Genomic DNA, 14,701 nt, shown 5'->3' on the forward strand with positions numbered 1-14,701 from the left:
CCTTTGTAAGAAGACATTTTTAGGGATGTTTTATTACGATAGAGTTTTTCAGGGTTAGCACCTGCAGAGCCTTTGAGCTAGATATTAGTCCTTTATTGTGAGGGGCTGTCCTTTGCCCTTGTAGCATGTTGAGCAGCAGGCCTGGCCTCTTTCTTCCTCCCCGAGATGCGACAATCAAAAATGTCTCCAAACATTGCCACGTGCCCATCGGGGTGGAGGGCAAAATTACTCCAGTTGAGAACCCCTGGTTTATACTGAGGTGAAATTTTCTCCCCAGAGATGAAGAGGATTGGCCTTGCCATCAGACTTGTCTAAATTCTGCTTATGACTAAGTGCTTTCCTTAGCTTCGCTTTCCTGGTGTTTGAAATGGGGATAAAAATACTACATCCTGGGGGGTGCTGGTTCTAAGAGTGAACTACCGAGTAAAATTCAATGCCTCTCATTTAGACCATATTTTAACCCTGTAGCTCTAAAGGCCAGATCATATTTCTGGTTAAATAAGTACCAGATGGCAAAACTGATGAAATAGAGATAAGATTGAATATAAAATAATTTGTTTTTAGTTAAAAATGGTCTAGCTTTAAGCCTAAGGCGTAATCAAATGTAATTTCTAAATGTAATAAAGGCAGCAGTGAAAAGATCATGAAGCCAGTCCTGGGAACTCAGATCAGTTTTTCATGCTGGTGTTTCTGAAATCGAAATCAAGTGTGATGTGTTGTTTTGTTACTTAAGTGATTTTTCTAAATTTGATAACTATTTATAGAAAGAGTTGTTGCAGGAAAAAACAAAAAACAAAACTCTAGAGTGATCGAAGAACCACGAAGTAAATTTCAGGAAAAGTTCCTTGATGCATCAGTTTGCTTCTCGTTTTACTAGTGAGCTGTGAAAATTCTAACTAATGGAGAATGAAAAAGTGGGGAGAAGATGCAGGAAATTACAAGTAAAAACCAATCCTCTTGACCTGACATGAAAGATCTTTCCAGGTGCATTCCATGTCTCTGTGTTTTATTTTCTGCATGCCCCAGGTGTGCCTTTGTGCCGTAGCCATGCTCCATAGCTAAGGGGCCACAGTTCCATACCTTTGTGAGTGTGTAATTTGTTAAGCCAGAGAACAGCCCCACCTTGCTTACCTGCCCTGCAAGTGCAAGTTCAGTCATTTTTCCTGATTTCCACCCCTGCCCCTCACTTATAAATTAGGGGTGCATCTGGGCCCTCAGCTTCCCCAGTAAAGTCTTTTAGGGCCCAAACCCTTTGCATTCCAGTTGTTTAACCTGCTTAATACGCCCTTTTACAAGTTTGAAGTGGATTTACTCCCCTCTATCTTCAGTGCCTAACTCTCACTTGCATATTGCTCAATAAATGTTGAGTGAATTTTTTAAAACAAAACTGAGCCCTTGGGGCAAGTCTGCATTGATTTCGTATGTCTCCTACGTTCCATAAGAACTTCCCTGCTCGCTTCCAAAAAGACCATGTCTGGAGAGAAAGGTGGAGTGAGTATGTGTGGGGAGAGGAATGTACACGCGGCTCAAAAAGTTAACTTGCACGGGGGTGCCTGAGTGGCTCTGTTGGGATACCCGTCAGACTCTTGGTTTCGGCTCAGGTCATGATCTCACAGCTGTCGTGGGATCGAGCCCTGTGTCAGGCTCTATGCTCAGTGCAGAGTCTGCTTCAGATTCTCTCTCTCCCCCTCCCCTGCTCTTCCCACTCTAGGAAATAAATAAAATCTTTAAAATACAGTTAACTTGCACAAACACAGAAGGGGGTGCCCTGATCGAATAGGAGCAAACCTGGAGAAGTAGAGAAGCATTTTATTTTATTTTTATTTTTTTATATATATATATATATATTTTTTAATTTATTTATTTGTCAGAGAGAGAGCGAGCGAGAGTGAGCACAGGCAGACAGAGTGGAAGGCAGAGTCAGAGGGAGAAGCAGGCTCCCTGCGGAGCAAGGAGCCCGATGTGGGACTTGATCCCAGGACGCTGGGATCATGACCTGAGCGGAAGGCAGCTGCTTAACCAACTGAGCCACCCAGGCGTCCCAAGTAGAGAAGCATTTTAGAAGGAAACTTGTAAAACCCTGCTGAGAGATGCTCAGTAGTCTGGAATCAAGTTAGTGACCGTTTTCTCACCAAGGTTATTTTGATAATTACTAATGGGAACCTCTGAATTGTCAGGAAACCCTTTGCAGATGACTGGTTTCCATGCTAAATCATTAATGGTGGTATGGTTTTTCTCTTGGGTTTCACAAACTTCCAGAAATATTGGAGTATGCCTTTAGAGAGGCCAAAAAAATTACATGCTTGTTATCATTGCCTACTTGTGGTATATTAATATTTCTTAGTATCAGAATTCAGGGAGATGGGCTTAGATAACTAAGTTACCATTTCTTAGAAGATTTTAAGACCCTCACCCCCACTTCAAAAAAAGAATTTCAACTCTTCAGGTCTTTTAAAATAGTCCTCTGAAATGACTAGTCATTTATCATTAATTTCTGTGTATGATTGTATCAGTTTGCTAGGGCTGCCCATAACACAGTGGCACAGACTGGATTAAACAAATTTATTGCCTTGTGTCCCGGAGGCTAGATGTCCAGGATTTGGGTGTTGGCAAGATTGACCACTTTTGCTTTCAGGGGAAGATCTGTCCAGGTCACTGTCCTTAGCTTGTAAGGACACGTTGGCTGTCTTCTCTTTGTGTCTCTTTCCATCCTTTCCTCTCTGCCCACCCTGTTGACTTGACCTGATTCTAACTCACTGTAACTACAAGGATCTATTTCCAAATAAAGTTATATTCTAGGGTGCTGGGGACTAGGACTGCAACCTAGTTTTGGGGGCACACAGTTCAACCCACATCAGTAATAATGATTGGAAATTACAAAGAAGAACAAATGAAATAGTCAAAGTGGGCATGGAACACATGCCCAGAGAGTTTCTTTGCTTAATTTTTAGTGGTATAATAAAAATATCAGCACCTAAATAACCGTGCCAGCAGTTCTTGAATGCTTGTCCGTCTCCCCTCTCACCTCCCCCAGAAGTGTACTATTTCAAATCTGTATACAGATACGTATCTGTATCAAATATGGAGTGACCATATGTGCTGTTAACCTCATATCTTTTTTTTTTTTTTTGGTCAAGGGAAAAAGTAGGTGATGACATGGTTATGGATTTGGCTTTTCTTATGAATCTTGCTGACAAGATGAAACTGTTTTTCTGGGGAAATAGTTTTTAACCTCAGGAAGACGCGAGGAGGTGATCTGGACCACTTTGGCAGGGGACCGGGTGTGGGGGTGGGGCATGGAGAATCTACGTTATTGTGGAGGCAGATTCGTGGTCGTGGCTCTACACTCACCCATGATCTAGACAAGAGTTGATTAAAACTCTTCATTTCTAGGGGAATTTTCTTAAAGCATTTGGCTCACTCTCTTGCTCAAAAGCTTTCTTGGACAACCTCTAACTTAAAAGTTCAAACTCCAGCCTGATTTTAGAGTTTCACAACTGGCCTTACACTGCCATACTTCTGTGCTTACTTACACTTGCATACACATATTTTGATTTTTAAATAAAGTTTTATATGAAATTTTAATTTTTTTAATTTTTTAATTTTTTAAGATTTTATTTATTTGACAGAGTCAGAGATAGTGAGAGAGAGAGATCTTGCAGGAACAGGGAGCAGAGGAAGAAGCAGACTCCCCACTGAGCAGGGAGCCCCACGGGGGGCACTTGATCCCAGGACCCTGAAATCTTGATGTGAGCCGAAGGCAGCCACCCAGCCAGCTGCCCAGGTGCCCCTATATGAAATTTTTAATTTAACAGATCCTCTCAGATTATTCTGCCTCTTTTTATCTTTTGTGTATCTACCTACCTAAAACCCTAGTCTTCAAAACTATATGTTGCATGATAGTGATACACTGTAACTTAACCAGTCTCCAGCTGAGGACCATTTAAATCGATACCATCCTTTTGATATAAGGAGTAAAATTATAAGCAGTATATTTGTATATACATTGTTTTGCAGGATATGATTCTGTCCTTAAGGTAAATGTCTAGAGGAGGAGATGCTGAGTAAAAAATATTCTGTTAGCTATTACTAAAATACCTTCTTGTTACAGCAGCTTATGCTTGCCACAAATGAGAGTGCTTATCTTGGCCCAAATCCTCACTCATACTCTTAATCTAATTTTGTGATCGTCTTGATTTCTGAGAAGAAAATTATCTCATGGTTTAAAATTTCTATGTATCCACTTGATTATCTTTTCCTATGTTTAAAAGCCCTCTGTACTTTGGAGAACTGTGTTCATATGCTTTACTCATTTTTCTTTTGTATTATTTTGCTAATTTGGCAGAGTTCTTAAATATTAATAAAATGAGCCCTTGGTGATACGATTTTTGGGAGGCGGGGGCCAGGTTACCCTCTGTCTTTCACTCTGTGTATGGTCTTACCCTTTTCTGATCATGTAATCCTAACCCTTCCTCAGCCATCCTCAACCATTCTCCTGGTTCAACCTGACTTCTCCCGAAGCCAAGGGTCACTTGGCTTTCCACGTTTATCTCCTCTCCTTAAGCAGATGTCAGGCCTTTCAGAGGTGGAACATCTTTACATCCAAATGATCAACACATAGATTCTCGGTGATCTCTGTTGATGAGGATAATTACAGCAGCTCTGGGTATGTTTGCATCAAGTCATTGCCACACAGACTCCATCACAGTGTGGTTTTTTCTCAGTTTATCTGTGTTTCTTCAAGTTGCTGGTGTTTGGGCTCACAGCAGTTTCATGGTGTCCGCACAAAACTACATTCATGAAGAAAATGAGTTATCTGGCACTTGGAAAGAAGAGTTGTCTAGGCCCTGGGTTAGGTCAGCTCTCACACACTATTCCAAGCTGAATGTTGGCTTACTGGCACTGTGCTCTTTTAATGTTGCTAAGTAGGACATTTTCCCTGTCACGTAGTCCCAGAACTGTCAACAGTGAGGAACATTTCTAGGGAACAGTAGAATGACCTTGCAATTTTCTTTTTAAAGATTTATGTATTCATTTTAGAGAGAGCACGAGGTGGAGGAGAGTAGAGGAAGCAGGAAGCCTGATGCGAGGCTCAGCCTCACAACCCTGAGGTCATGACCTGAACAGAAATCAAGAGTCAGACCCTTTACTGACTGAGCCACCCAGGCGCCCCGACCTGGCAAGTCTAAGAGGAGAGTGTGGTTATAGAAGATCCCAATGACTGACCCAGAACCTGTTGGAAAAATTACAGTCCTCTGACATTCAGCCTCCACTAGTCCTTTGATCTAACAAGAAGGGGACCTTTTGTGTGTTCACAGAAACACAGAACACAAAGTAAAATAAGTACATGGAAAATAATCTACCAATTTAAAGATACTACGTGCCATGCCCAGGACATGGTAGAGATATACACTGGATAGTAGCCAACAGGGCTGGTGGCATGTTTATATAGATTTGATTTAAACTTTTTGCAATATGGGCAAAAGATTTGTGATTTAGTTAAGAAAATTGACATGGCAGTTTGTTTTGTAAAAACAGAGCAACCCAAAATATCCATAGGCTATATTATCTAGTCCAGCATTATTTTATGAAAAAACCGAGATTCAGAAAGGTTTCAATTCCCCAAGTCACATAGTTAGGAACAAAATCCAGGTCTCCTGACTCCTGGTCTAGTATTTTTCTAAGAACCTCCGGTGCTTGGCAGTCTGGGCCCTGTGAGAACCATATGAAAGGAAAGAAAATGGAAGAGTGTGTGGCTCTCTCTCATCGCTCATTGCTCCCAGCAATATCAAGCAGGCAGAAGGCCAGTGGAAAAGAGCAGACTCTGGCCTAACGAGGGCTTTCTGGCCCTTGCTAAACATGGTCACCAGTGCCCAGGGCACACTGAGCGTTGACAGATGCACTCTTCTTCCAGATGGAGTGAAGCTCCTGCTGGGGGTTACAACTGGAGGGCTCATTGTTCTACGAAGCCCGTTTATGCTAATGTTACATTGCTGATTACATAACTGAAGTAAATTGTACATATCAGCTGTACTAGATATGGTGGAGACAACTTATTTAAGGAAATGATTCTGTTGGCACATAGCTTCAAACTATGTTTTCTTTCAACTACAGAGAAACTAGACTTTCAATTAGGGTCAGTATATTATAGATGTAGGTTATAGGAGAAAGAAACCATAACTCCTAGCAATAGACCCATGTGTATATTTTTTTAAGATTGTATTTGAGAGATAGCTTGAGTTGGGGGTGGGGCTGGAAGGAGAGGTGCAGAGGGAGAGGGAGAAGCAGGCTCCCCACTGAGCAGGGAGCCCAACCAGGGGTGCAGTGGGGGCGTGGAAGGGTGGAGGGATGGGGGGCTCCATTGCAGGACTCTGGGATCGTGACCTGAGTGGAGGTCAGATGCTTAACCCACTGAGCCATCCAGGTGCCCAACAAACCCATATTCTAAGAAAAATTATAAATTTGGTGACAAAGTATATTTATATATTTTAAGCATTTTAAAATATATAAAGGATACACTATTTTTAATGGTTTTCCACTTAAAACTTTTTGATTGGCACTCCCTATTGTGTCAAGGGAGCGAGATTTTATTGTAAACCTGAATGCCAAATCCCTGTCAGATCCTGTATTTTAACTTTTTGTGTATTCCCTCAGATTTCACAGTATCAAGCATCACAAATGGTATCTTCAAAATTTTTAACTCTTACTCTCAATGTCAGATTTTAAACACAGTCTGTCTTATCACTGGGAAACATGAAATAGATTTCACTTAGGTGACAAAACTAAATTTCACATTTTTCATGTTCCAGTCATTTTAGACAAATTTCAAAAATTTTAAATACTTTCATTTTTAATCAGTAAATTTAATTTCACTTCTTTAGTAGAAATGCTTGATGGATGATTTATAAGATGCAGAAACATTTTTTTCTACTGAACTTAGGGAAACAATCACAGGCTTATTACTTACTAACTCTAAAATATTATCATCTATCCACTTCCTATATGAATTCAAAAATTAGCAGTTCTGGTACATGATCAAATTAAGCTCTAGGCCAAAGGTGGGGGTTGAACTCAGCACCTGGAGATAAGAGTCAGAGGATCCAACAACTGCGCCAGCCAGGTGCCCTTCAACTTGTCCATTTATTCCTAAACTTGAAAGGAATACTCTGCTATACCAAAGCCCACTCCAACAAAGCTGGTATATATTTAGATATATGACTGAAGACATTTCCAAAAGAGATCTGTAGTTTAATATCTAATGGTAAAGATCGGTTGAGTCACATACATGTGAATACCATGAAACCACTAAAAACCATGTTTTAGAAAAAAAAGTACATAAGAAAATGTTTCACATTTTCAAATTGTGTGACCATAAAATGAATGTGTTTCGTAATACAGCATATTGGAGTATACAAAGTAAAAGCTCCTTTTTATAAACATCCCCATCTATTAAAATATTAATATTGGTTAACTGTGGGAGGATTATAGGTGATTAATGCTCATTCTCTGTGCTTTTAGGTATTTTTTTTTCTTAAAAGTATATTACTTTTGTTGACAGAAAAATAATTCTAATAAAGAAATGTTTGAGGTTGCCTGGGTGGCTCAGTGGGTTAAGCCGCTGCCTTCGGCTCAGGTCATGATCTCAGGGTCCTGGGATCGAGTCCCGCATCTGGGCTCTCTGCTCAGCAGGGAGCCTGTTTCCTCCTCTCTCTCTCTGCCTGCCTCTCTACCTTCTTGTGATCTCTCTCTGTCAAATAAATAAATAAAATCTTTAAAAAAAAAAAAAAAAAAAAAGAAATGTTTGAATAAGTATGGCATTCTTAGAAGTCCCCATTAGCAATGACAATTCTACATGAGGATCCGTAGGAAAAGCAGTGGTTTAACTTGAAAAAACTTAAAAAGTTTAAAAGAAAACACTTATAATCATTAAAATAATCAAAAAACTTATAATCATTAAAAAACTAAACTGTAGGCAGTAGCACTTCTCATGGAAAAGGGAAATGAACTACAAATACAGCCTTCCACTTCTAAGTTGGAAAAGAATATCTGATGCCCTCTTGTGGCCAATAATTTTAATAAGGTAGTTTTTTCTTTTTCATTCAAATCAGTCTAACAGAATAACACCAAAATGTCTATTCAGTTGCTTTCTAAATGACAAATAATGCTCACATAGTATTCTTAACAACTTAGTCTATTTTCCCAACATGTGTCCTGGAGTTATACTACCAGGATTTGAAACCCTGATAATTTAGGTCACCTGAGGCAACATACTTGAATACTCTCAAGACAGTTTCCTCATGTGGTAAGATGAGAATAGTAAGACATACGTACGTTTATCTTAGAATGGACTGGTAGTACCTGTCAGACAATATGGTGAACATCTACCCACGAATAGACACAAATTGTTCTCTTATTGGTCTCCTATTCTTATGTAGTATGAATGAACTATCATCTTTTAATATGGCAAATGCTGCTTGCTGCATCAATTGTACATTTTTATACATTTGCAAAAGTATTTCCATAGGTTATCTCCTAGGTATGTAGAGTTTGAATTATGGGGTTAAGAGAATATATGCATTAAAAAACATTGACAGTATCAAATTGTCTTCTACAAAGAATGCAAACCACAGTCTTTCCTGTGTTTGTCAACGTGTTAGCTGAAAAATGGTATTTTTCGGATTCAACTTGTTTGAATGGATTCAACTTGTTTCCCTTGTCATTAGTGTGCCGTTAGCACATTTTCTGTTTTTAGCCATTTGCATCTCTTTATAGTTATTTAGCTCTGCGAAATAATTATATGTAGGGGCACCTGAGTGGCTCAGTTTGTTGGGTGACTTCGGCTCAGGTCATGATCCTGGAGCCGCGGGATCGAGTCCCACATTGGGCTCCCTGCTCACAGGGAGTTTGCTTCTCCTTCTGACCTTCCCCTTCTCATGCTTTCTCTCTCTCATTCTCTCCCTCTCAAATAAATAAAATCTTTAAAAATAATTAGTTAATTAATCATATGTAGGAACTTTTCATATTCTCAGAATAGTAATTCATTTTCTTTTAAACGTGCTGTAGAGGGCACCTGGGTGGCTCAGTAGGTTAAGCCTCTGCCTTCAGCTCGGGTCATGATCCCAAGATACTGGGATCGAGCCCCCCATTGGGCTCTCTGCTCAGCAGGGAGCCTGCTTCCTGCCCCCCACCTGCCTGCCTCTGCCTACTTGTGATCTCTCTGTCAAATAAATAAATAAAATCTTTAAAAATATAAAGAAAAATAAACATGCTGTGGAAATTTTCTCTTTGGAGTTACTTTTAGTTTTATGATGCCTTTTATATGCAGCTTACTTTTAAAATTCCAAACCACCAACGTTCCTGTTAAAATTGGGGAAAGTTTCATAAGCTAAAATTAGTAAATATCTCCCTTTATATTTTATATTACTACTTTTACAGTTTCATAATTAACATTTTATCTTTAACCTATCTGGAATATATTTTTATAGCTTAGGGTAGGAATTTAGTTTTTAAAAAATGCATACAGGGGTGTCTGGCTGGCTCAGTCAGAGAAACATGTGACTCTTGATCCTGGGTTGTGAGTTTGAGCCCCATGGGTGTAGAGATTATTTTTAAAAAAGACTTTGAGGTGCCTGGGTGGCTCAGTCAGTTAAGCCTCCGCCTTCAGGTCCTGATCCCAGGATCCTGGGATCTAACCCTGTGTCTGGCTCCCTGCTCCACCATGAATCTGCTTGTCCCTCGCCCTCTGTCCTGCTCATGTTCTCTGTCCTCTCTCTCAATTAAATAACATCTTAAAAAATAAATAGAAAATTTTGACTTAAATTTTTTTTTAAATGAGTAGCCAAATAATTCACTATTTATTTTGTATTAGTGAATTATTTTCAATTTGAAGTCACATTCACCATATATTAAACTTTTGTTCCTGGTTGTGCTCTTCTAATCGTTTCACTGTTCATTGTTCAGTCTTATGTTATACTTTTGAGTATATATTGAGAAATCATGTAAAAGGAAAAACTGAATACTCCCTGTCCATTGTTCTTTAAAAAAATAATTCTTGACTATTTTTGAGAATTATTCTTCCAGGTAAACTTAAAATCAGGGTTTCATGTTTGATTACAATTTTATCAGACTTTTAATTATGATTTATATTGACTTTACATATTAACTTGAAAAGTTAAGTTTCCATACTGTTGAGTCAATTTAGAAATACAGCATATTCTTCTCGTTGGTTTTCTTTTTGTAAATTTTTATAAATTCTTCTCCGTTTGACTGACTCACTCCTTTCTGTTGTTAATTTCCAGGTACTTAGTACTGTTTCTTAATTATAGAGGTTTTCTCTGACAAAGCAGTATTTTAAATTTTTCTTATGAAATTAGTATTAGTTACATATAACTGGGAACAGTGGAAGAAAAGTATATAAAACTACCACTCTATTACAAACATTTATTATTTTGAAATATTTCCAAAATAGACACAGTATGATCGACAAAATTTTTAACCACACTGCAATCCTTTAATTCAGAAATGTAATAGACTGCCCATGAAACATACATGCAATTTGGTTATCAATGATATATTTGTATTTGCTAAAAATAAATCCACCAAACTTGTCTTAAATTAAGTACTCATAAAAAATGTTTTGTTTCTCTGCCTCTCTAGTTTCAAAGTAATAATGCTCAGTATAAAAGCCTTTTTTAAAAGATTTTATTTTATTTGACTGACAGAGATCACAAGTAATCAGAGAGGCAGGCAGAGAGAGAGAAGGGGAACTTCTCTCTCTCTGCCTGCCTCTCTGATTACTGGAAGCTGGCTCCCTGCTGAGCAGAGAGCCCAATGCCGGACCCATCCCAGGACCCCGGGGTCATTACCTGAGCCAAAGGCAGAGGCTCTAACCCACTGAGCCAGCCGGCGCCCTCAGTATAAAAGTCTGATATATACAACCTAGAAAAATAAAGTTCTCTGTATCTGACCCTTTGCCCTGCCTCTGAGATCACTAGCTACTGTCAATTTGGTATTTTTTTCTAGATAGTTTTTGGCACCATCATAGAACTATTTTTCTTCTCCAATTTGCAGTTATTTCCAGTTTTCAACATTTAATTCTCTGTCATTACAATTTTTTTAATAGCTACATGGTATTTTCCATAGTATTTTCTTGAATAGATGTTCAGATTTTACTTAACTGTTTACTTGTTGGCTGCTTGGAGTTTAGTTGTTTTGGCCACTCACAATTTTGCAATAAATACTTACTTTTGTAAGTAATGGCCCCCTTGTTTGAGTATTTCTGAAGACAGATTCCTGGAAGTAGTTTCTTGGTCAAAAGATACGCACATTTACATTTTTAACTGCCCTTCAAAAATGGTGGCACTTAAAAGCCAAATTATGGATGTCTACATCATAATCCTTGGCATTTTCAAGACCTGTGAAATTTAAGCAAGGCTCCAATTAGTAACTTATGGGACTCGTTTCTGTAACAAGTCACTCCTTTGAGGGTAAAAACAATGAAGTTTAGCACTTCTATCTATGCTGATCATGTGCTTTAAGGAAAAACATCAAACCACACTAATTGCAGTGGTGTATTTGCTACAAGTACTAATGGTGAATTTGCTTCTGACAAGGATTAGAGGGCATTTTCATGTCATTCCTTATGTTATCCTTTAAATTATGTGAAAGAACAAAGGAATCTGGAAGGTGCCTAATGCTATAAATTGGGAGACAGACCATACTTTCTGCGGTGAATAAAGTGTGTACATTTTTTACAGGAATCACTGAAGCCTTTTCTTGAATTAGTGCTTGCATGACAATGTCCCAGTATAATAAGCCGAGGTTCCATCAGTAATGTAGGGATATTGTTTCCCTTCAGACCTCAGTATTACTGCCTTTCACAACTGGAATACAGACTCCCGAGGGTATTATGAGAACACTGAATTCCACGTTAACTCATCAAATACTTGGTAACCAGAAGTTAAAGCCTGTGATAAACTTGGGCCTTAGTAATACCATTACTTCTCTATGAGTGATCTTTCCCCTGGATCTGTCATTGGCACAGTTCACTTTGTCATCTCAGACCTGTCAAGTACACTGTATTTCCTATTGCAATTTGATTTATAGTTTCAAACAAATAAAATGTTATTAGTCCCTTTTCAGAAACATCTGAATGGTTTGTAAGAACTTTGCCAAGGCTTTATTGTTAATCAGCAGATATTTTAATGTCTTGTATCCTCACTTGCTTCATCTAATCTTTGCATGTTACTCTTTTTCAAATCTTGGCTTGATACTAAAACTTCTCACAGTATTTTAAGTAACGAACTGAACCAACGTACCATCAACCAGGGGCTTTACAAAACCCAGGTTGGTTTGAGTCAAGATTTCATTTCTTAGCTTTCTGTTGTCTTGGGCATTTTTAAACTCCTGAGAGTCCTTACCTAAATTGGGGTAATAATGGTACCGACCTCATGGGGTTATGAGGATTAAATAAGTTATTGGCACATAGATGTGAAAATTTTTATAACTTAATGTTGCCTGTAAAATGGAGAGAATGGCTGCTCTGGCAAAGGAAATGTAAACACATGATAGTGTTTAAGTTTTGCTTCTTTCCAATCATCCAGTAAGAAATCACTTTCACAGTGATAGTTGAGTAGAAATCAACATAAATACTTTATTAATCTTAGACTAAAATCATTAAGTTTGCTTAAAAGTTAAATATATTAAGATAAATAGTACACTGAAAAACTGGAAATAAGCACTTTAGTATTGATATGATAGAACTTACCAAAAGAATTTGTATTTTTTAACTATTAAAATTTTCATGTCCAAGTTTTATCTCTGAATTCAGAGCTTTGCAGTTATACTACAAAGTTAAGATGGAGAATTAAAACAAATTATCATCATTCAGTCACAAATCAGTTCTGTTTGAAACAGCCTGAAAAGGAACCTGAAATTATGCAGCAATATTGTCTTCATTAGAGCAGCCCTACGTTGTCTAAGGGAGACAGACTTGGAGATGTCCTAGAGTCCTAAATACCATTAAGACTTTGACAAATGGGGCGCCTGGGTGGCTCAGTCATTAACCATCTGCCTTTGGCTCAGGTCATGATCCCAGAGTCCTGAGATGGAGCCCCACATGGGGCAGGAAGCCCGCTTCTCCCTTTTCTACTCCCCTTGCTTGTGTTCCCTCTCTCGCTGTGTCTCCCTCTGTCAAATGAATAAATAAAGCCTTAAAAAAAAGTTTGGCAAAATTGTACCCCATGCTTACTAGACTTAATTTAGGACTGATACAAAGATGGCTTTTTTCATTAGGAATGGATTGGAAAAGCTGTATTGATGAGTTTTCTTTTGCTTTAAATAAATAACATTTCTAACTTCCCACCTCTAACAAGGTGGGAGGCTGGATATCAATCAAAGGGCAAAATCTACAGGTATTATGTCTAATACACAGTCAAATGCGAAATTAGTCTTTTTCCCAAGGCACTCAGCCATTTAGCTGTCAGCACTACTGAATAAGAGATTTAGGTTTTATAGTAATCAAATGTGGAAAGAAAAATCTGGTTACTAGATGTGTGCCAAAAATACTTCCCTTCTTGACAGTACGGCTATTATGCTTCTAATTTTTCCAACAAGCTTCTAACTACAACATGAGCAAACTAAAAGAACAAATGCTGACTTCATGATAAAAATACTTGAAACCTGCCACCTTTACAACTGCACACAATCTGTCATCACACAAAACTCTCAACATGTTAAAAACATTTTCAAACTTAAAACTAATCTTCCTGTGATGCCAGTTACCCATAGAAAAATATGGTTGTTTGAATAGGCATTCATTATCTACTTCAAGAAAAAGGATTATGATGGTTTGAAATATATCAAAAGATACATGTAGTTTATCAAAGATAATATTAAAACTAGAAAAAATTATTAAAACTAGAAAAAAGTCTATACGGTTTAAAAAGTTTCCTACTGAGGTTGCAGAATTTAAATTCCACATATTCTCAAACCTTTGGGCTATATGCATCCTTATGATTTGTGCACTTCTCTGGTACTCGATACTTAAATAGAAATTTATCAGAAAAAATGACAACAGGAATATTTGGAATAGCCAAGGCCTTCTAATGACTTACTAGAGAGCTGTGATTTTTCTGACAAGTCAAATAACTTTTGACTAGAATAAAGATACGGGTAACAGGAAAAAAAGTATTTATCTTCTTTTTTAAAAAATTTAATTTGGTGGGAAAAAATTCCAAATTCTTATATCTCTCTCTCTCTTTTTGTAGTTCAAGTATGCTTACAAGACTGATGGCATTACGGTGGTATAAATATGAAGGACTACTGAAGAATCTGAATGAAGTACTGTACTATTTGGCTTTATTTCAGACATCTATTAAAGACTGTCTCATATGTTGGAAAAAAAAGCACAAGAATAGAAATGTAAGAACATTTCTGCTTTATGCAGTGGCATTAGGAATGTAAGTCAGATGCCATATCAAAATTGATACAGGCTAAATTCTTAGGAAAATCCTATCTATAGCAACTTTGATGGCTGAAAGATGTTTTACTGTATTTACATTTTCAATTAGTACTACTAATAAACTATAGATTTTTATATGCACATTTTTGATACGGCTGACTTGGGGAAAGTTATGGTTAATAAAAAGTTGATTTTTTAAAATAAAGTTTTATTTTTTTTTCTTTGCTTAGTATTCAAACA

At 37.7% G+C, this 14,701-nt stretch overlaps 1 protein-coding gene across 4 annotated transcripts in view; it reads left to right on the plus strand.

The window, feature by feature from the left end:
- CXADR (CXADR Ig-like cell adhesion molecule) overlaps window positions 1–14,666 on the plus strand; it is a 56,008-nt gene extending 41,342 nt beyond the window's left edge. For 2 of the 4 annotated variants that reach the window (XM_059164498.1, XM_059164499.1), the window contains exons 8-9: window positions 4,478–4,666; window positions 14,268–14,666. In XM_059164498.1, coding sequence (XP_059020481.1) covers window positions 4,478–4,621 — 144 coding nt within the window. In that variant the 3' untranslated portion in view covers window positions 4,622–4,666; window positions 14,268–14,666. The remainder of the gene's footprint in view (window positions 1–4,477; window positions 4,667–14,267) is intronic. The other 2 variants (XM_059164501.1, XM_059164502.1) reach the window with 1 other exon arrangement.
- Window positions 14,667–14,701: the final 35 nt, after the last annotated feature.

This window comes from Mustela lutreola, chromosome 2 (genome assembly GCF_030435805.1).
Source record: "Mustela lutreola isolate mMusLut2 chromosome 2, mMusLut2.pri, whole genome shotgun sequence".
Classification (NCBI taxonomy): domain Eukaryota; kingdom Metazoa; phylum Chordata; class Mammalia; order Carnivora; family Mustelidae; genus Mustela; species Mustela lutreola.